At 44.9% G+C, this 23,965-nt stretch overlaps 1 protein-coding gene across 1 annotated transcript in view; it reads left to right on the plus strand.

Annotated features, from left to right (window-relative positions):
• The window catches only part of THBS3 (thrombospondin 3), a 366,994-nt gene that overhangs the window by 311,263 nt on the left and 31,766 nt on the right, over window positions 1-23,965 (plus strand). The window contains exons 19-21 of the mRNA XM_069650130.1: window positions 5,252-5,300; window positions 13,976-14,172; window positions 18,000-18,172. Of these exons, the coding sequence (XP_069506231.1) occupies window positions 5,252-5,300; window positions 13,976-14,172; window positions 18,000-18,172 (419 nt within the window). The remainder of the gene's footprint in view (window positions 1-5,251; window positions 5,301-13,975; window positions 14,173-17,999; window positions 18,173-23,965) is intronic.

Raw genomic sequence — 23,965 nt, forward strand, 5'->3', positions numbered from 1 at the left:
TCATCGAAGCAGTCTTGGAAACCCAGATAGGAATAGCTTTTCCTCCTCTGGAGGCTGTCAGAAATTCAGCAGACCGAGGAGCAAGTACCCTTAGATAGTTGTGCCACAGTAGGGGTGTTCTTCAAACTACCCGGGTCTCACGGCCTCGTGCATTTTCCTGCTCCCTCAAGTGCAACTGAGGGGGATGTCCCTCCAGCGGGGGAATCAGTCGTCCATGTTCTGGGGAGAATTAACGACCTGCTACAGATATGTCTTCAGGTTCTCAGAGAACAGGAGTTGTGGACTGGATGTTCTCCAAGGAGAGCATTTCAGACAGAGTTGATCTCAGGTCACAAAAGTGATAGATGCGTCACTGAAGGAATGGAACGCTCACCTGCAGAGACTTTTGGTGACTGGTCACTGGGATGAAAGAGAGAGTTGCTTTCATATCTACTTCTGGAGTTATGGCAATCAGGCTAGCCCTAAATGCCTTCCTTCTGATGACGTGGAATGAGTCTATACAGACCATGAAGATTAACATGATGACCAGGCATCATTTAAACAAGAGGGGGGTATAGGCTCTGCACACTTATGGAGGCATTTTTCTCATTCCAACTCACCCAACCGGGAAACAGAATGCAGTGGTCGAGGCCCGCAGTCAGTTGTCAGGGCTCGATCACAGGTGATATCTTCACAGTAGGACAGCGGAGGAGCTTGCCTCCCTGTGAGGGCTTGCCCACGTCTACCTGTTCCCTTCCTGTGCAAATGTAAAGTGCTGCAAATCTTTTCAGTGAGTTTGCTGCCTGGTGTTCTCTGGGAGGAACCCTGATTTTGCCTATGGGATTTTCTGTGGGTTTATGCCTTTTCCCCGTTCCTCTGAACCGTGTCTTCTGAAGCCGTTGCAACAAAACCAGAACAAAATGTTTCTACTTCCCCAACACTGTTCCAGGTGGATGAGGTAGCTAGCTGTACTCGACCTGTTGATATGCCTTCCAGCAATGGCAAGATTCTTCCCCCCAAAGCCAGGCAACGTACAGGAATGGGATCTTTTCAAATGCGAAGATGGAGGTGGCACTTTGCGCAATGTGTCTCTGACTAAATCCATGTATGCTTGATGCCAGAAGAAGCTTTCACGTTGGTTCAGTGATAATCACTTAGAGCCTTTAGCTTACCAGGCAGCTGTTGCATTAGATGTTCTGCGCCCTTGGAGGCAACCAGGCTCACATGTGCACAGTTAAGGGTTACAAGGCGGCGGCTCTTTCTGACTCCAAAGACAGCGTCTTTTTTTACTTTACCTACAATGTCACAGTTTTGAGTTGCATCTTCTTCAGCTTGTCAGTCATATTGTAGTGTTGTTGAGTTGCATACTTCAATCTGTTGGCATTTGCATGGTTGCCGGCCACTCTGGCGGATCTCAAAGAGAGGTGGCCTGGGTTTGGCTTATGAGAAAGGTGGAAAATGAAAACTTTCTCTGCTGTTGGTGCATGCATTCGGAAGTACCTTGTCACTGTGGTGTACGGGTGGATTTTTAGGTGGTTTGTGCTGAGAGCATTTGAGGTATGTGTGCCCCGAGGTGTGGGAATGTTTTGGGATATATATACCTTGCTTGGAGACATGTGGCGTTGGGTTGTTTGATGTCTGTTGAATTGCTGTTTGTTGATGCCTTACCTGGTAGGACTATTGTGTGTTGGAAAGGAGAATTTGAGAGTGGTTTTGTGAGGAGCAGCCAGTGTAGACCATCATGAGCATCCATCCGGTGTGGCCATGCAGATGTCCTAGAAGTGGTGCACCTTGGGTAGGGTGATTGCGAGGAGAGGTCATAGGGCACCTTTGGATTTGCTGGCATTGCCAGCAGCAGACAGCGTGCAGTTCCAGGTCCTAAATCAGACTGCAGAAAGATGGGGAAGACATACGGGTGCAGGCAGCAGTGGGTGCCAAGGTATGTTGAACAACAAAGTGAACTGGCCCCATGACAAATCCCCAAAAGGACACTATGAAGCATTGAACCATATAGTGTCATAATCACAGGGGGCGAAATTAGAATGGAGGACCTAAGAGCAAGTGATGCAAAATCACAGTGGTACGCCTAGAAGCAGAACTGGTGTGGGGCTCATCGGGGCAAGAATCGGTGCCCCCCCTAAGAAAAGAATCATAGTGGGACACCTGAGAGCAGTTAAATATAAGGTAGAAAGTAGAATGGTGAGCAGGTTAGTGAGGGGTGCAAACAAAAACCACATTAACCAAGGTATGAACAAGGCCTCACAAGGCATGATATAGCACTAAGAGGCACGGCAAGGCATGAAAAGGTCAAGCAAGGCAAAACGGCATGGTCTCCCCCGCACTCCGACAACTGGCATCTGCCGACGGCTCCAATTTCACTTCTTGCGTTGCCACTGTCAAACCGTGTGCCTCTCTCTCGCTCCTTCTCCATCTGTGTCTTTCGCAAAGAGATATATTGCACACTGTGTGCCACAAGGATAAGGAAATTGCATTTTGAGGGTAGGGGGCTTACTGAAGACTCCACTTATTACCCTAACTTAATTTCTAGATGTTATTGAAGGCATGAACATTTTGGTTGAGAGAAAGATCTGCCAGTGATCTGACAACCATAGGTGCTCATTTCACCTACCTTATTATGTTTGGTGGACGGAAGAGACATCTGAAACCTTACTCTAACTTACTCAAGAGCTGTGCTCAGTTGGGCCTGCTGGGACTTGTGGCAATCAGGCAAAAAGCAGTGTTTGCCAGGCATTTATCGTATGATCAGGACAGGGGCCAGAATCCAAGGATGGTTCTCCAGGAAATGTACCCTAGTGTTTATAGCAGGAGTACAACACTACTCAAACAGCAACAGGTCAAACATATCCCCCTCACCCACCATCATCATCTGCTGTTTGGGCAGCTACATACTTAGATTTCAGGGGTCTTCACAGGGGGAGGTTAAGGAGATGAAGAGCAGGAAAGATAAAAGGGGGAGTTCAGACTCCGAGAAGTGCTCCCCAGACCACGGCACATCATTCCTTGGGATTATAGTAATTTGGTCGAAAACAAAAATGTCGAAAGTCATAATGTCGAAAAAAAAGTCTCATTTCTTTTTCAATACGTTTTTTTTTCGAAATGGGGGGTTCCCCCCCAACCCCCTTTTTTTATACTTTACCCATTTTTTATACTTACCAAACCCAAAAAATAAATATAAATAAAAAAATAATATATTCGACTTCTTTTTTTTCGACATTTTTTTTTCCGACATTTTTGTCATTCGACATTTTTTTTTCGACATTATGACTGCACACCCATTCCTTGACCTAAAGTGGGTGCCGGAGTAGCAGAAAGGTGAAGAGAAGTGTGCTGCAAGCAAAAGAAGGGGGATTATAGGGCTGGGTGTAGAATGGCAATTCAACATTACTCAATCTCAAATGTGTGTTTTCTCTGGCCCCTTACTAGGTGCTGAGCTGATCTCTGCCATTGCTCACTGGAAAGCTCTGCTCAAGAGCTAAAGAATGAACTATGACACATTACCATTGTGGATGGGTCATCAAATACCAGATATTGTTACACTGCTTATCAGACCTTGCTGCATGTGACATCAGAGGTGAATGTCGAGAATGGGCATGCTATGATCCCTCTGCACATATCCCATCGTGGTCAGCAGAGTTGCCCTTACATTAAGCTCCCTGAAGCAAACCTCAAATGACAGTCATAAACATACTATTGCAGGTAACAGGTGTGTATTTAGCAGAACCAATCTTCCCCAGAGCAGAACAAGACATGCTCACTCATCCACCTAGTCAGCCTCGTCGGACTTCCGCCGTCACCCTCCAGAACATCTCAGGCCTCAGCGTTCACAGCGCAGGGACTGGTAGCAGCGTCACACAATATGACCATGGGGTTTCAATTTGATTCTTATATGCTTGAGTCATGATCAGTCATGTCCACTTCAGCTTCGTACGATGAAGGTATCCATTTTGCTCACACTCACGTTGGTGGCAAGGGTTTCAGATCCTTAGGCTCTGTGTGTTCTGTAAGGAGAAGGTGTCTCTTGGGGTGCACGGTTCTTGTCTGTTGAAACGGGTGTCTGATAATCATTTGCCCGTCTTTTTTGTTCTCCTCATCCTAGCAAGACAGAGGAGAGGCTTCATAGACTGGATCCAAGAAGGGATCTTAGTTTCTGTGCAGCTTGGGCCGAAGGCAATATTATGAAACCTTTTTTTGCTTCGATGGACGTAGAACAAGGGAAATACATCTCCATGTACATGGATTGTTTTGTGCATAGACACCGGTTGTGGATTGTCACGAAAGGAGGTTCCAGTTGGCACACTCCGGAGAACGTTAAACTCAAGTCCATGGTCTATGTTGGCGCTTCAGAAGGGTGTGCCAGCGCCAGATATTCAGCAAGCTACTATTTGGACTTTCTTTCACAATTTCACAAACCACTACTGCCTGGACTCCGTGGTGAGTGTGAATGCTAGGTTTCTATAGTCTGTTTTACAGGACTTTATACAGAGTGTGTTCCACACCCTGTCTTTTACCACTTTGCCAATTTATATAGCTGCTGGATTCTTTTCAAAAGATGAGGAATCTGTAGGAGGAAGGTATCTGAAAGAAAACGTTAGTTACCTTTGGTAATGTTCTTTCTGATGGATATAGCAGCCCCTCCCCCCCACAGATTCCTCATCTGCCCTCCCATCTTCAACTTATTCACAATTGCTCAAAAATAATGTTTTGGGCCAGTTCGTTGTTCCCCGCATCTGTGACCAGGGAAAATTGGGTGGAATTGAGCTGATGCGGCTCCTGCAGCACTCTGCATATATTCTAAATGTTTCACTTTGGGCAACGCGTATGGCATGACCGAGCAGGTGCTGAGCCGCGCATCACTCCCTGTTGGCTGTGACAAAAATGTTTTTGGACTAGTCTATGCCGGAGACATTCCAAAAGATGCAGAATCTGTGGAAGCAATGCAGTATCAATCAGAACGAACATTACTCAAGGTAAGTAACTTGTTTTTATAAAAAGGAAACTAATAATAATTGGTAGTCAGATTATATGATCATAGCCCAGTCTTGGACACAGAATCTGGTGTTGAGTGGGGGGGAATCCACTCGCCTGTGGGACATTGTGGCACAGTGGTAGATTGTTGTGCTGGTAGCCAAACCCTCTGTCTCTGAATGATTCATGTGATTGTGTACATGACGTTTGGTGTCAGCCGTGGTTTTATGCCTATCTGTCCTCTCTATACTGTATCACTTCTGACTGTTTTCCCTGTCTCCCCTAGGGAATGGAGATTGTGCAAACCATGAATAGCGACCCAGGACTGGCGGTAGGTACGTGAGGGCCAGTTTTCTCTTCCTTTTGGGGGTGGAGTTTGCAAAATGTAGCTATTGATTTCTTGGTCCAGGATCAAAGGCAGTGTCTGGTTATGCCTTTGAGCAGATTTTGAATAATGTAAATGTTTTGTTAATTATTATGTGCTCCTTTAAGGAACCACGCTGGGGGCACTAGAGGGGCTACAAATTACCTTGCTTTGAGGTCCTATCCATCGGCTAGAAAAAGGTACAAGAAAGCAGGCCTCTTAAGTACATTCTGGCCACCCTCGGTCACGCAACACCAACATGAAAGGATTCAGTGCAGCAGGAAGTACTGGAACATGTAGGAATAAGGAGTTAAACAAAACAAACGTATTCAAGACTTTACTCAATGATGAAAGCAACAATATTAAAAAAATATACTATTTTATTAACTCATTTCACCTACAAACTATGCAACTCACACAGGCCAGATGGGCTGGGGACAATCAGTTGGTACAGAGTTTCTTCACAGCTAGCACAATTTGTCTGATGTTTCTGTTAGGGTAGATTTTTATGTGTATGCATAATCTCCACATGTGAGTCCCAAAGCATTTTCTGCTGCCCTTGTGGATTTTGGTTGGGTTCCCCTGAGGGAGTGGGAATCTTTTTCCACACTAATTCATTATTTTACTGTATCTTTAGGGATATTTTGTATTTTTTTGTAACTCTTTTTTTGGGAAATACTTCCCTCCAAGTGTGATGGCATTTGTCTTTTGCTACACACAGCACCCTTTGTGTAGTGTGGCTGGGGGCCTTTTAATTTTCTGCTATTTTCCTTGTGATAAGCTATGTTCCCAAGGGCAGGGGGATATTTAGTATCCTTCCAAACTTGTATATTGTGAGATCAGCACATTGCATCTTATATGGATTGCTGAGGGGTTACACAGTATCCCCTTTCTCGCTGCTCCTGTGACGTTTTGGTTACAGTGACAGGCAAAGCTGAATGGCTGGTTGCAGGGCTTTCATCCTACCTACTTTTTTGCAAATGTTGACTCCAGGCTGTACATACAGCCAACGTAGCACACAGAAGGGTCCCCATTAGCCCAAAATGGTGGTTGTATTCTTTTTTCACCATTTCCTTTTAGCTTGTCCATTCTTGGCTTTTATTCTGCTGTGCTGGGTGGGGGAGGTCCTAGTTTGACTTTTGTCTTCGATGGGAATCTCTTGTGAAGCCCGTCAACGCTGCAGTGTGTCTGTGAAGACAGGAAATTGGGGAGGAGTCTGAAGCTCTGCGGTTCTTTGTCTTCTGATGTGCCTGTCTGGAACCAGTTCCAACTGGGGGGCTGGCTGTCCTAAAAGGACAGCCACAACCCAGAGTTTGACTGGTGCATGGGTGCTGATTGGCTTGGTTCCTGGATACATGAGGCTGAAGATAAACCGACCACTGGAACTGAGGAAACGATGTGGAAGAAGAGGAGAGAGGCCCACAGCCACTTCCAGATGACTGGAGCTGCCTTCTGAGTAACTACTTCTGTGCAACACTGCCTTCCAAGCATCAGGAGAACTCTGAAGAGGACGAGTCTCTCCCTTGGACCCGTGAGACCCATCGGCCTTAAGATGGCATGCATTTTGAGCTGTCCCTTTACGAGCTGCAAACTTCCTGGGCTGCAACTCACCAATACCCTAGGACCTGCGGCCATTGCGCAGTGCATCATCTTCTGAAGATGGAATCCTCCCGAAAATTTAGTTGACTCCTTCTAGACCTCCAAAGACAATACTCCTCTCTTTGAAGTCCCCTCAACAGAGTGCTGGACCGAGAAAGCAAGGCAAATCGATCGGGCAACAACCGTTCTTCATATGGTATATGGTATACTGAAATGGGCTCCAAAACTACAGAGCTGCGAGAAGGAATGACAGCATCCTTTGCTGGAAGCCTCTTCCTTCAGCTGTTGCAGCAAGATCCTCTTCAGTGTCCGTTCATTTGTCTGCCTGGTTAAGAATCCGGTGATCGGCTCTACTGCTGATGTATGGTACATGCATCATGCTGCAACTTCTTCACTCATAAGGTACTGTGGAACTCAAGATAGAACTTACCCAGAGTAGTTTATCTGCTCCTGCGTATCTGGAGTGCTGGTTTGTGTGTTTGAGAGTTCGCCCATACACGTTCGCTCAGGCCTAACACCTGCATGCCTTCATGGAGCCTTCTCTGATGTTCCTGACCCATTTCCCAACAAAGACTGTTACTTACTTGCAACTCTGGAACTTTCTAAAGCTGTGCCTTTCTTGTTTTGCCCTCCAATCTGACTCTGCGATACTCATAACTAGATAGGGATGGACGTCTTACATGGTAGGCCTCTGAAATAAATTTGCAAAGTATTTACTTACTTGTGTTGGATTTGTTTCATTAATTGTACCTGAAACAGTTATTTCAAAAGTATTTTACTTACCTTTTGAATTGAAAACTACCATTCTCAAAGTATACAAAGTGTGTTACTTACTTTGATTATTGACTTGGTTTTTCTATGTGCTTCTTGAATGTTATAGTATTTACTTTTTACCTTACCTTAGTGTACATATACAATTAACCATTATTTGTATTTAACTTAGTGTGTCTGTGTTTCTTTGGGCCTATGTGTATAGTCTATGATCTTTGTGCCGCCTACAGGCTTGTTCTCCCTCCTAAAATAGTCTGTCAGATCAGCGTTTGCTACCAGCATACTTGTGTGGGCCAGGCCTATACTGAGAGTTGGAACCCTATATCTCAAGTGTGAGTCTTCTAAAGTCTTACCTAAGGTGGCCATTTGGAAAACTCCCTATCAGTATCCACTTCAGATGTTGTATGATGTAGTCTTTCTTTTGATCTTGTAATGATGATACAAATGAACCTCATATTTCAAGTTAGTCAAGTGGTTAACACACAGGGACTTTATTCCCATGTTTTGCCGGTGCATGTCGGGATCCCGCAGTCTCTTGAAAGTTAGTTTTCGATACTCCAGTCCACAGGTAGGTGCAGGTCCTGCTCTGAATACAGGATATTGAAAGTTTCAAGCAGGCACTCGGCAAGTGATTGCATAGAGCAGGCAAGTAAAAGCACCACAGCAAGCAACAGATTCCTACTGGTTTTGAGGGGAGGGTCAGGAGGATGACTTCAATACCGCTGGTAGAAAATCCTGACAGTGGTACTCGGCAAATCAGAGCAGCTCCTCTTTGAGTTCTTGTCAGTGAGATAAATCTACCTCGAACTAAATCGTTGTAATCTCTGCGATGTACATTTTTTACTATTTCCCTTTAACCTAAAGGGGATTCCAATCACACTCTTACTGGGTAAAAACCCTTCCTTATTGTCTACTCCTGACTTTTGTATTTTTATTCAAGTCCAACTACACTTTTATAAAAATATCAATTTTTAATATGTATATTCTTCTTTTCTTTTGTCATAGCATACATTTAACAATCATGTATAATTTCACAATATTTCAATTTCCTCATAAACATTCATTTTGAAGAAAACATATCAAGTAAATGAAAATTACATTTCTTAAGACTTTTGAATGTCCTTCAAAATTCAGCAGATAGAAAAAGCGATGCTGTTCTTCCTCCATCACTGATATTCTATGCATTTTGGGTCTCTCCACCCTTTGTCAGGAATTTCTGAACTGCCTTCCTGTTAATTAATGTAAATAAATATCAATTTTAGTCCCTACAAAATACCTATAAGTGAGTTCCCATATGTGTTGTACCCCTAACCTTATTTCCTTTATTACCAAATTCTCTTTGTTTGTCAATAGTTGGTTCAGTGTTGTAAACAATATTACATAATTTTATTAGCTGTCTGCTGACATTTGTACCTCATTACCTAATCATCAATGCAATCTTTCCTCACCTATCATAATTCAATGTTGACAGTGCTCTTGCACATTGTTTAGATCTTGACTTCAGGTATTCCTAATGTGGAGGGATCAAATAGTGAACCTCCACTGTCGCTATCCAATTCCCATATTGTCCTAAGTATAATATTTTCTTACCTTCTTCTACTCCACATTGGAAGCATGACTTTCCTCGAAGTAAAACTTACTACACTGGCCTGAAACCACCCCACTTACTTGCCATTATTTTTTATAAATTTTAAAATGGAGTCATCAACGTCAGGTCGCCATTTTGTTTCATGATCGTAATGCTTATCCCTACTCCTCAGTATTACTGTATCCACTGTGCTTCTTCTTTAATTCACATAGTTTTTCAGTTGTTAATCTGGTAACCTACATATCTAAAATGTTGTGTGTAGATTTCCATGTCTTTTCTATAAAAGGTTGTTAGTGTCCCTAAATTTTAATGATGGTATGTAACTTAACACTTATTATCAATACTGACAGTAGTTTGCTCACAGAAAGGGCGATAAGTCCCATTCTTAATTCATCGCCCATGGTTGCAATCCTTTCATCTCTTTAATTCAGAATATTTCCCTTCTGGATAGCAGTTTGTTCAAATTACCTTCCCACAATGGTAATTTCACTTGTTCCAAAACCACAAACTGCATCTCTACTACAGTATGATTTGCTTTCATATCATGTTTAGCCACCAGGGTTTCTCATTCTTTACTCTCACATTGGACTTAGGCTCCGTTCATCCCACTTTTGCCTTTCTTGTTGTCATCCCAATCTAAGAAATATTACATGGGTAATGAATTCCATAAATTATATCATTTGCATCAAATGTTAATGTATGTTTTAGATCAATTTGTGTCCCTGTATATGGATAATTTAATTTATTTCCCTTTATGACATTGTTGCAATGCTGACAATGTCCACAAGGTTGTGATCTCTGTCATGGCCATACATAGCTAAAGGGAGCTCCCCTAACATTCAGGACCCTCGTACTCAACATTTCATACCACAAGTATAGCAATGGAGCAAGACCAAAATCTAACACTAAACATTCTGTGGAACAAGCCTCTCTTGGCCCTTATGCATCCCTTGGGTCATCAAAGGTACTCTTTTTTTTGTTTAATACATTTTTATTGAACATTAAAGAATGAATCACAAAATATTGGTAAGAACGATTAGAAAAAAAAGAAGAAAAACCTGTGTATTATAACGGTGATGCATGAATTGGAACAGTAAATTAAAATCTTGATAGGCAAAAATTAGTGAATGGATAAGAACAGGTGAATTAAATAATCTGGAAGAAGCATGAAGAGAGGAAAAAAATAATCAATTACGTCAAGTGATTCGCATTAAAGTGTATAAACGATTGCATTTTGGAAATACAGGGTGACGAACAAGAGATAGACATGGTACACAAGGAAAAGGGGGGATGGGGGAAAAGGATACAGTTTATACATTTGCTCATATATAGATAAAAGTCTTACAGTACATATAGTTAATAATCCAAAATGCATCTGTTACAGGCATCATAGAAACTTCATGAACCATGAGCATTCATATTATGATGGTCCAAGTAATTAATAAAGGGGGCCCATTTCGAGTTGTGTTTGGGGACAGTATCAAGATACGATGCAATGCAGTGTTCAATCCTATGCGGGTTGCAGATATTATTCAACCAGCCCTTAGCTGAAATATTTTGAAAGCATTTCCAATTGGCACTAATGAGCTTGATGGCAATAGCAATAAAGAGGTCAAATAGGATGGGGGAGGAGAGAGAATCATCCACTTTGACGGCAATGCTTCCCAGAAACACATTTGTAAGGGAAAGAGGAACAAAAATTAAAGATTGCTGTTAGGTATTTCCAGATTTCTTGCCATAACTTCAATACAAATGGGCATTCCTAAAACATATGCTTGTAAGATCCCGAGGTATTTCTGCATGACCAACAGTTGCCATCTGATTGAGTTTTAGCTTTTGTCAATTTGAAAGGGCTGATGAAGGCTCTGTGCGTAAAGAAAAAGTGGTTTTGAGTGATGTTGGCAGAGGTGGAAACATATCTGATCTTAGACCATAGCTGAGACCATGTAAGCTCATCAAAGACCCTACCACAATCAGTCTCCCATTGGGATTGTACAAGCCACTTGATTGTAGGAGAGTCAGCTTGGTCAACAGTTTGTAGAATTTGACAGCTCGGATGTCAGGGGTCATGGTCATTAGATGTAGTTTTGCGGTGTCAGGAGACAGAACGTTGTTTTCATGAGCTTGAAGGCCATCCAGGCAGGCGTTAACCAGCTTATTGTAAAAGGTGAAGTTCGATTGGTGTAGGGAAAAATTATTTCCGATGACCTGGAATGACGTAATGGTGTGATCTTGTACAATCTGATGGATAAAACTAATACCCTTGGAGAGCCATGATTTGCTGTGTAGAACTCTATTATTAATTGTAATAGACTTGTTGTGCCACAGATAAGGGGATAGTTCTTGGGACGGGGATTTGATGGACGAGAAGAGGTGTGCTCTTACTGCAGATATGGAAGCTTTCATCGGATCTGAGGTTCTAATGGAAGAGCGATTTGAGAGATAAAATGTGTCAGCAATATTATGAGGCCAAACTAACTGTCTTTCAATTACATACCAGGAGGGGAGGGTCATTTAAATCAGAAGGGGAATACCAACAGCAGGTTTGTTTAAGTATGAAAGCGTGGTGATGTAGTTTGAAATCTGGAAATCTGACACTGCCTCTTTCATAAGAGGTCTTGAGTTTGTTGAGTGGAAGTCTTTTGCTTTCGCCTTTTCCCCATAGGACGTTGAGCAAGATTGAGTACATTGATTTGAAAAATGTGGTTGGGAGAAGCACAGGAAGCATTTGCAAGTAGTATAGCACAATAGGGGAAAACATCATCTTAATAGCGCCAAGGTTCCCCCAGACAGTACTCTAATGACACGGCCTAGCCAAAGTAATAAGCTTATTACTACACAAGGCATACTTTTATACAAGGATATAAAACAAGTTATTTATGTTCACTAGGTTAATTCAGCAGTGACTGCATGCTGCAAAACACCTTTGTTGGTAAAGCTGCCTACAAATTAGAGTTTTTACTGTGTTTAACATTGTGAGCTTTTATTTAATTGATCATGGTCTTGTGGGCCTCTCACGCCCTGTGTTGGTAGCACATTGGATATATGGTGTACAACAAGGCTGTGCAACCTTTGGCTGTCTGGATGGTTTAGACTACAAATCCCATTAGGCTAGCCAGCATAATCAATGGTGAGGTATTTGGGAGATGTAGTCTGAAACATCTGCAGAGACGCAGCTTGCAGACCCCTGCTGTACAGAATCATTTGCAAAAGCAACAAGGGCAGTCTACAGTTATAACTAGGCAAGTGGGACGTAGTGTGCCTTTGCTGAAAAGAGACTATGGCCGTTACGCCGATCACGAATGGCTCCACCACCGCAGCCCCTGTATATCAACAGTGTCCCTTGCAGCTGCCGGGAACGGTTGTGCATTAAGCAGAGACGCACGAGTAGAAACACAGGCCAGTTCTCAGCGGAGGGCAAAGGTAAGATATAGAACACGGAAAAGTCTAGGGGCCTCATTACACTGACGGCGGTGGACCTTGGTCCATGCCGGCAAAATACCGGCACCGCCTTGGAGGAAAGGGGAATTACCGCCCTATTCCAAGGTTGGTGGGGCGGTAATTCCCCCTTCCCCCATTGCCCTTCCCCATTCCCATTTTTGCCCCATAGAGCATAATGGGAATGGGGAAGGTGCCAATTACGGCACCGCAAATTGCGGTACCGTAATTAGCTCCCTGGTCCCTTTGCGGGTTGGTTTTTAACGCCTGCAAAAAGCAGGCGTTAAAGTCTCCAACCCGCAAAGGGACCTCGTAGTAAGGCGGTAAGGGTTAACGGTCACCGGTACCATTAACGGTGACCGTTAACCCTTACCGCCGTCCGTGTAATGAGGCCCTAGGTGTTAAGCATAGGGCAGATGGAGGTCCTCACCGTGTTTGTTGAAGCTGTTTTATCTTGGACACACATAGTTCTGCTTACAAACACTTAAAAACAAACGGACGAGAGTCATTGGGTTAGAAAATTGAGTTACTTGTTTTTAGTCTTCATGTTGGGCCATTAGAACAAAAAGAACAGCAGTTTACCGCAGGGGGTTGGGTGCACCCTGCAGAGATCTCCATGCAACATGTAAAGGATTAAATAAAGCACAGAGGAGTTTTGCAAACATACCAACTAGTAACACACTGTGGAGTGTACTTCATATATGGACATTATGAATGTTCTGATTCAAAGAGGGGTGTTTTGTTCCTCGAATCTCTTTGCATGCACATAAACTAGTCAGACGAACCAAAAGCCTGTCTCTTAATAGGAAACCCTTTGGCTCCAAGCAGCAGAAGAAATGCAGGAGACAAGGCAATGGTGGAGGAGGTGCATAACGAAGGGTGCCTGTAGACTGCCTCTCCTCCAAATCCATCTCATGCACCTGTGAACTTAAGGGGAATCATTGCCATTGTGTATTGGTCGTGTTTTGCTTTGTTAGACACATTGTCTTCCCATGAACAGAGGGCAGGGCAGAAATTGGGCGATTTCCGCACATCTGCGTGACATGTTACCGACTCTGCTCTACCAGACTTGTATGGGCACCTGTCAATCAGGGGTAATCTCTTGGTTCGCCTGCTTGCCGCTTCACACGTGCCTCTGCAATGTATCCCTCTCGCGTGCACCTTCAGTCGTGCGACTGTCAAACTCCGCGAGGACTTGCACACTAGTCCCTGATGCCTCTGTCTCTGTTGTTTGACTCCCACCCGGGCAGGTTACACAGCCTTTAATGGCGTGGATTTTGAGGGAACCTTCCACGTGAACACAGTGACGGATGATGACTATGCTGGCTTCATCTTCAGTTACCAGGACAGCGCCAGCTTTTACGTGGTCATGTGGAAGCAGACGGAGCAGACATATTGGCAGTCCACACCTTTCCGCGCTGTGGCTGAGCCGGGGTTGCAGTTGAAGGTTAGTAGAGATACTCTGAGCACTATAGGTACTCTTGAGCCCTATATGGAATGCCCATGATCCAGATTGTATGTAGAACTCACTATGCACTCTCTATAGGTCCCAATTTACCCTTTATGTAGGACACAGGTAAGTCCTTCTATGCATAGTCATATAAGCACACAGTTCACTGTATGTTGGATCCACTATGCACTGTAGGTACAGTTCGATGGCACTGTGAGAAGGCGAACCTAATACTTTTGAAACGTGGGGCACATCATGCATAGCTATGTTTGCAACTAGAGAAAACTATTAATGGAGAATCAGCCTTTTCCACTGCTTTCCTTCCTACTCCTCCTCTTACTTCATCGGAACACATTACCTTTATTAGGATGACAGGCTCTACTGCGTGCCTCTGCCTACCTGACCTCTTCCGCAAAAAACCCTTCAGTCCATACCAGATGCCAGTCTGGCTCTACCCAAGCTGGACAACTGCTTTCAATATTGATCCATATTCAAAATGTCGGACATTAAAGCTCTTCTCAAGAAACCTTCCTTGGACTGAGCAACTCAAAATAAACATAGGGCTGTTTACATTGGGGCCTTCTTCGTCATAGTCCTTAAGCGGGCGTCTTATTGTCAGCTTGTGGAATATGTTGCAATGAACAGTCTTCTTGGCCCTCTGCAAGTGGGCATTCTTCTAGTCAAAGGCACTGAATCGACCCTTTCGTCCATGTGCGATGACCTGAAAAAACTTGTTGACATCAATGGAGTGGCTGCACGTATGCACCAGGACTTCTCTGGTGCATTAAACTCTAGATCAGACCATTTTACTGAAGAGAATGCATCTGTTAGGAGTCAAAGTCTCTGCCCTGAAGTGCTCTACCAAATTCATCTCTCCTAACCTCAACCTCTCTACAGAGAGGCCCAACAAGGCTCAACTCTTTCACTACTGTTATTCAACATTTACCATACACCACTAATTTCTTTGATCAAATTCTATAACATGACATGCTACAGACTTTGCAGACGACACCCAAAGTATCCTAAAAATTATGTTCCTGTCCCTTCTAACACTAGTAACCTAGGCAACCACCTGAGGGAAATGGATCACTGGATGGCCATCAAGAATCTTAAGCCCAACCCTGATGTAAATGAAATACTTATGAGGTAACAGCACCTTCCTACCAGACACACTAAACTGGACACCCAAGCTTGGCTTACCGCCTTCCATTTCCTAAAGAGTGGGGCAATATTGGTGTCAACCGTGAAGCAAATTTACCCCTAACTTTCCAAATCAAATTTCTTCACCTGCAAACACTGCAGCGCTTTCTATATTTCTGCCCTCCCTCTCTCAGTCCAAGCGATCGGGGCATTAGTAATCACTTGTCTCCAGTAGGCTATTGGACTACACTAGGAGCTCAGGCGCACTTCTTGCCGCAGGTCCAAAACATGGCAGCTGGGCTTTTACTCACCAGGACTCCAAGCCACATCACATCACGTATCACTCTCTGGTACTAAATAGCCAGGTGTTGCGCTGTTCGCTGTTGCAGCAGGTAACAGCCATGCTTGAAGTCTGGCGCTTCCATCCCAGCACATCTCGAATCACATGCACGGGCTGGGTGGTGCACATGTTCGTTATCCCTGCGGCTAGGTCTATCTGTCGGTGCACATGAAAGCAGCGAGCACAGCAAAACATCATGCAGCAACATGGGCACAAAAGCAGACAAGAAAACCAACTATCAAATAGATAAAGGCCAAAGTCCGTCCCAGCAGCCTGCGGACAAAGCATGTTGGTTAGGGTGGCATGCATCTTCCTCTGCCTCTTTAATTAACACATTCCTCTAGACAGTGTGTATTGAATGAGCACAGAACATTTGCTCATGCCTCTCAACAGCCTGCCAACCATGCACGTACACCACTCATTTACCCTACTACCTATCAGAACCTCAGACAGTATAGTGGAGCACTACCAGGCTGACAAAACACAACAAGGACACACTAGTGGCATCTGGCCTCTACACTTGGCCTCTAACATGACATGTAGGCACCCGCAGTTAGAAAGGACAGAGAATGAACTATTTGCCTATGGGTACATGGTATGTGCTCATAGTTTCTGCATCGCGCCTAGAAACACTTGTGTACAGGCGCGTTATGAATGCCACATCATATCATATCATTAAATTTGGTACCACTAGAAGTGTGGATGCATTACATTTGATCGAATACAACAGAGAACATGGTTGTGTTTATTCAAGTAGTTTTTATACTCACTAATTCTGTCATTCAAGCTTTCCTAGAGGGACCGACCTGCTTTTAAGATTCCTATTGAGTGCTAAAAAGACACCCAAAATACTTACCCAAAGTCGTGTCAGCAGTACACACCACTCAATTGAATTACCCACCTTCTTCAAAGACCTGTACATTTACAGAAGAACAGGACTACACACTCTAGATGTCAAGCACTATGTGCACAAGATCAAAGACATACTTTGTAATCTTTGACCATCCACATAAGGGCAACCCCATAACAAAGCCAGACATTACTAGGAGGATAATGAAATGTGTTCAGATTTCTTTATGAGTAAAATAACAACTGTTAATCACACAAAGAGCATGTTTCACACGGGAAAAGACATGCTGCATTAATAGGGGGCTTTTCTTTAGAAAACATACACAGAGCTGCATCCAGGAGCTTGACACATAGATTGACAATGAACTCTTGTAAAGATATACAATCAAAGTAAGATTCCTTCGATGGTCAAGGAGTTTTTAGACATGTGTCTGCTTCCATGGGAATGTCACACCTTCATCGCAGGACAAGAAATATAGTACTGTTGAGCCATCTTTGAACAGCGCGCGATTCTATAAATATGACTTAACTGGAACAGTAGTTTTGCAGCCAGGTTCTATTTTAGATGAGCATGGACCCCACTCTTGACAGCAAAAAATAACACTGTGAATTTGGTGTAGATGTGTGCAGCTTTGATGGATTGGGACAATGTCATGGGTAGTCATTCCAAACATGCCAATGGGTGATGCTAACATTTTAACTTTTAAGAAAAACACGTTGCAATATCTTTCCCCAATAACTAGATTGCAAGCAACATCTATAATTGATATCAAGTTCCAAAACTAACATTACGTGTGAACAATAATCCCATTGCCCTGTGTGAAAGATAAACTATGTGTGATATGAAAGACAGTGTGCACTGCATGAAGGACAATCTACACAATGCATGATGGACACAAGGTTTGCTGAATGCAGGAAGGATGCAATACACATTATAAGAAGCACTCCTTATGATGGCCACACTTTCATTTATGAAGAAGACACCATGCCTGCTAGAAAGGATGCTCCACCATGTGAAGGGCACAAAACACTTGTGGAGGACACAGCACATTATGCTTTGCATGAATGTATGATGGAAATGCAAAGGAGTGTATAAATGATGAAAGTCTGTCACCTTTGAGAACATAGCTAATGTGCCTTACACACAGGTACATACATACATACAAAGGAGCATGGTATACTCATCGGTGTGACTATGCGAGTCTGTGCAAATGTGAAGGGTTAGTCTTACAGGCTGTGCAGCGATGCTAGTGCCTGCGACGGAAGACCGTGTTTAACCTGCAGGTTACCTGTATGGACCCTGGCAGCATTTGGCCTCCGTTCATAAACTGATTTCCTTTCAGTTGAGAAATGAACACGTATGTTTAATTGGCAAGCAGCATGTACAGGTTTTGATGCTCATTCTGTGCATGACATTTTACTCAGTTTTCACTTTTTTTGTGCTTGGATGTTTCATTGACAAATTCACTTTGTCGCCCTATCCACTCTAATGCAGGCTGTGAAGTCTAAGACTGGACCAGGGGAGCAGCTGCGTAACGCCCTGTGGCACACGGGCCACACCCAGGACCAGGCCCGGTTGCTCTGGAAGGACCCCCGCAATGTGGGCTGGAAAGACAAGACCTCGTACCGATGGCAGCTCATGCACCGCCCCCAGGTGGGCTACATCAGGTCAGTAAACAGCATGAACATTAGCTTGGCAAGAAGAGTTCTAGACAGAGGCCCTTTTGCCTGGAACAGGGAGGTGTAAAACAGAAGGTTAGCCCTCACAGTTGGTCTTAGTATCAGTCTAGAATCTGCAAAACAGTTGGCCTAATCTCTCAGTCAGACCCAGAGAGAGGACAATGGCTCCTTGCTCTGTTTGCTAGCATGTCCAGGGCAAAGCCTCTCCATGGCGATGATGGGCAGCTACAATTAAAATAAGCAATAAGTAATGAAACAATGAACACTGGCAAAGTAAAATTAATGCATTTAGCACCAACATAACAAACAAAACAACTATGGCCCACTAAAGTCATCGTAACCCTTTTGTTACTCTCTTAGAATAACATGGGTACCATGTAGGCATGCCCTTTCCAGTTCCGGTCGGAAATCTTTGGTTAGGCAGAGGGTGGCTTCCTGGTCTATTTTTGCTTACATTTACCATGTACATGTGGGATATTCTTTTAGTGCAGTCTATGTTCCAGGTGGTACTGCTCAACTTACTGCCCTTTAGCCTTCTGGGCACTCAAGAGAAGAAAGGTTTATCACAGACACATCTGTCCTACCAGGTTGCATCTTGGCTCATCTCATTGTTTTTCCTGTTTCAATAAATCCGCCCTGAACATAAGGTGAGTACCAGAGACCCCAGTGGGCTTTCAGAAACCCTGCCACCGCACGTACTGAGTTCTCTGCTTCAAGGAAAAGAAGACTGGGACTGAAGACTGAACCCCCTAAGCCATTGGCTCCTCTCATGAAGGAGAACAGGATTTAGTAGGGTAATCGACCACTCTCACCCAAATGTGCCTTTCCTGGATACTCTGCAAAAACATGACTGATGGTGGCACATTTTCTAGGTCACGCAACTTATGGGTGAATAACTCCCAGGTCAAGCACTCGGCTCCAATCCAAGGCAAGCCTGAGCTTCATAAGTATGAAACACAGCAGGGAGCACTGAATCCTCCTCACTTCCATTAAATTGTATAATAGCAATAGATATTGTTAGAGTGATTAGGCACAGGACGAATCCAGCATGAAGCACTATGATATAAGATGGCATTGTATGCTTGGGTGTTTGATTGCTTATAAAGCGCGTAACAGTACCCAGTGGCTGTCCACAGGCTCTCTGAGGGGAATGGGCCACAGGGGACTGGGTTGGTTCGACCGCTACCTGATGCGTCTTCCAGAAGGTGGATGGGGTGGGATTCCCTTGGCTAGTCTTACCCCTCAGAGACACAGTACTTCTTTACATCAGAAAGAATAAGCTTTCTCTGAAAGGAGGATTCAGGACTCTGGGTTCCAGCGTGCCCTATGGGACTCAAACTGTAATAAGAGAGAAAACGGCGACTAAATAATAGTAGCAGAATTACATTAAACGCTCATAGTGTGGGAATGTAATACTGTAACCAGCATGCACTCGAAGAATGTGGGAACTATAGACGTTCACTGAACGAAGAGGGAAAAGAAACCACGAGAAAGCCATTTAAAAACTGTACCATTTGACTGAGAAGCAGAATACTTGCACTCACTTGAAAAAGCTAATTCTGCTTGCTACGAGTTCGCTGGACACTGCGGAACACTGCAGAGGTGTGCCCGCTCCGGTCTGCAGTTCCAAAATGTACCAAGGGCTCAGCCCCTGTTGAAAGGCTCAAGACTGACTGTTAAGCAATATAAATGTCATTGAAACCGCAAACAATTAATCTTATTTTATTTGATTATTTATTTATTGCTCATGTGTAAGGCCCTTTGTACAACAGAATTGTGTTGCAAAGCGCCACAAGGCTAAAGGGGGAGGGAACAGGGGTGAAATAATAACAGTGGCAAGAAACAGAGAGCAACAATAATATATATACAGTTGTGGTCCTACTGGGCCTTGTGGACTTCGGCTGTGCAAGTGCATTGATGAAAAGTGCAGGGGAGGGGAAAGGAAAGTGGGAGCACTGATGTGGCCAGGGCTGGAGGAGGGCCCAAGAGGGAAGTGCAAAGAGGAGCCAGGAGGAGCTAAGTGCTAACGCAGACAGCTCTCAAGGGTGGTGTGTGGGGCCACTAAACAGCACCATTTCCCTCTGTCCGTCACTGACTGAGCACTGTGAACCTTTTTTCTGGCTGAGTGATTGTAGACAGCTAGCTACCCCTAACACTGGCGATGCGAAAAGTACCAGCATCAGCCCTATTCCTGCCCAACCAGGCAAATTCTGAAGTTAAAGCTATCAATAAGGAAGTGTAGTATTACGGAAAGGGCAACCAACATCCATTTCTGGCAGTCGAGGTAACAAGAGAGCACCCTGGCAGGTGAGGTACTACTAGAGTATAGAGCGCAACGAGAGAAGCCTGGCAGGCGAGGTACTACCAGAGTATGGAGCGCGACAAGAGAGCAGCCTGGCAGGCGAGGTACTACCAGTGTAGGGAGCGCGACAAGAGAGCAGCCTGGCAGGCGAGGTTCTACCAGTGTAGGGAGTGCGACAAGAGAGCAGCCTGCCAGACGAGGTGCTACCAGAGTATGGAGCTCAACAAGAGAGCAGCCTGGCAGGCGAGGTGCTACCCGAGTATGGAACGCAACAAGAGAGCAGCCTGGCAGGCGAGGTGCTACCAGAGTATGGAGCGCTACAAGAGAGCAGCCTGGCAGGCGAGGTGCTACCTGAGTATGGAGCGCAACAAGAGAGCAGCCTGGCAGGCGAGGTGCTACCAGACTATGGAGCGCAACAAGAGAGCAGCCTGGCAGGCGAGGTGCTACCAGAGTATGGAGCGCAACAAGAGAGCAGCCTGGCAGGCGAGGAGCTCCCAGAGTATGGAGCGCAACAAGAGAGCAGCCTGGCAGGCGAGGTGCTACCAGAGTATGGAGCGCAACAAGAGAGCAGCCTGGCAGGCGAGGTGCTACCAGAGTATGGAGCTCAACAAGAGAGCAGCCTGGCAGGCGAGGTGCTACCAGAGTATGGAGCGCAACAAGAGAGCAGCCTGGCAGGCGAGGTGCTACCAGAGTATGGAGCTGAACAAGAGAGCAGCCTGGCAGGCGAGGTGCTACCAGAGTATGGAGCGCAACAAGAGAGCAGCCTGGCAGGCGAGGTGCTACCTGAGTATGGAGCGCAGCAAGAGAGCAGCCTGGCAGGCGAGGTGCTACCAGAGTATGGAGCGCAACAAGAGAGCAGCCTGGCAGGCGAGGTGCTACCTGAGTACAGAGCGCAACAAGAGAGCAGCCTGGCAGGCGAGGTGCTACCAGAGTATGGAGCGCTACAAGAGAGCAGCCTGGCAGGCGAGGTGCTACCAGAGTACGGAGCGCAACAAGAGAGCAGCCTGGCAGGCGAGGTGCTACCAGAGTATGGAGCGCAACAAGAGAGCAGCCTGGCAGGCGAGGTACTACCAGAGTATGGAGCGCTACAAGAGAGCAGCCTAGCAGGCAAGTACTACCAGAGTATGGAGCGCAACAAGAGAGCAGCCTGGCAGGGAAGGAAGAACCACAGAAGGGCACGCCATTTGTTTAGCTCGGCAAGTTTGAATTGCTTAGCCATTGATAATGACTGCTACATGTTCATAGTTGATATGTGGAGATTGCTGCCACAGGGGCTATCTAGCCAGGTGGACAACCTGTGAAAGAATGCATCTAGAAACATGGTTTCAGTAACGATGTTCGTTTTTCTTCCCTTCACAATCATCCAGCACTTTCCCCAAACATTCTAAGATAGGGGTTAGAATCAGAGAATTGTATCAGTCCTAGTGCAGGGGTCGAAATTAAGTTTCGGTAAGCAGGAGCTAAAGGCAGCTGCTGGGTATCCAGCATTAGCCAGTAAGCAGGAGTTACCAATGGGGAACAAGAAGCTAGTACATAGTGTTCTGCAAATCTAACTTTCATATAAGATGTACAGTTCTCATTCTGTCTATTATTTATGACTCCTTATACAATGTAGTTTAGATGTGTCCTAATGTTTATTTATAGATTGTCCAAAACGCACAGAGTTAAGTGTGTTGGTTCGGCATCAGCTGGCCTGTGGAGTCAAAATTAGCTCCTGGGAGCTGTTGGTGTCTAGCTAATAGGCTCTTGTAGGCTACAATCGGGAGGGAAATAGCTCACCTCCATTTTGAAGCCTGCAATATAGAGTGAGAAGGCTTTTTTGGGGGTCAGGAAAAACAATGACCTGTTAAAGAACAGTTTTTTCGCATGGAGCTAGGTGAACATAAGGAAGTGCTGGAACTTTAGGATGCGGTGACAGATGTTGTACTATTCATCAGTATAGTGCGGAGTGACAGGAGGAAGAGAAGGCTTTATGCCATAGTAAGATAGTAAAGATGAATGGAGTGGAGATGCAATAGCCACGCTAATTAGATGCTCTCTAAGGTTTATTGGAAGAGGGTCTTTAATAAATTCACATAGCACTGACAACCCCAGGAGACCACCCCTCTTAACCTGATAAACAAAATAAAGACAGACACAAAGGTGATGGGATAATTTAAGTGTACAGGCTTTATTAAAATCCAGCTAGGGTGAGGTTACAGGTGATCTATGCATACGTCAGCACTGGCAATTTGCAACAAAACAACGCTGATTGATCCACTGACATTTATAATTATTTCTGGGAGAAAGGATAAACTTCCGGGCAAGTTATATCTGTGCCATGGTCACTTTTGGACTCATTACTTCACGGAAGACTTCTTTTAATGATCTGCCCTGGCCCAATTTTGCTCATGGCTTTGACTACTGCCTTAGCTTTTAGAGATGGGGTGCAGTTGCGGTTGCGCTGGGGCAGGCCATCATGGCTCTGCTGCGGCCCCAGGATATGTGCATGCAACCCTCTGTTGTGGTAGCTGCCTCTTTGCGTTTGGGATTGCCCACTAGTTACGCCACATTGCTATCTCCGGACCTGCGACTCCTGTAAGAAAAGAATATGTCATGCATGCAATCAATGACCGTCCAAACAAGCTTACTCTACTGCCCTCCCTCGGATGTGGTGGAGACACCGGAAGAGGAGGAGGCCCAAAATTCCCGGACTAAACTGAGAAGTTACTGTCACTGGGGGGTCACCATTGAGATGCCCATCCCCCCACGTGTTCACTTCAGCAATGAACAGGGACTTCTACATAGCTTTGGCAACTCAAGAATACACCCTCCTCTTAACCTGATCAATAAAATGAAGATAAAATGAAGACAAACACATGGCTGATGGGCTAATTTAAGGTCACAGGCTTTGTTAACATAGAACCAGACTTCGCTTACGGGTGATACTAAGAGCCATTATGTTTGGTAAACAACCTCTTTTATTCCAAGGGTTCGGCCAAGGCATTGCGCAACAGGCCTAGCCTAGAATGGCTCTGGAAGCGGCGCCTTTGCAGCATTCGTGAACAGTTAGAGCTCTTTGTTTGTGACCCCGGGAGCTAGCCATTGAACTGGCAGAGTAAGTCCAGCCACATGCGCAGGTCCTCTTTGGGGCCAGTGTCTGACCGGATAACATGATGTTTCTCAGTTCTGCCTGATGTGGCAAACACCCGACTTGCCTGGATGATGCACAACTGAGATGGGGCAATAGTCCTTGAATGACCAACAGTATTGCCCTTTCCTAAGACTAACTGACCCTTGCAAGCAATTACTAAAGTCAGTGGGGGGAGTCGGCATATGCCCCATACAGTGTCAATTTCAATTCTCATGAAGGTCAGCATGACTTTAGGGCCATGGCTCTTACCCGGAGCAAGGGGAACCCCCAGAGTATTGACACCAAGGCTGCCAGGGCCACTTGGCACTCAATGGTGTTGTTCCTTCCCACAAATAGAAAATAGATA

The sequence above is a fragment of the Ambystoma mexicanum genome, chromosome 1p (genome assembly GCF_040938575.1).
Source record: "Ambystoma mexicanum isolate Mex_15411 chromosome 1p, UKY_AmexF1_1, whole genome shotgun sequence".
NCBI classification, from domain to species: Eukaryota; Metazoa; Chordata; class Amphibia; order Caudata; family Ambystomatidae; genus Ambystoma; species Ambystoma mexicanum.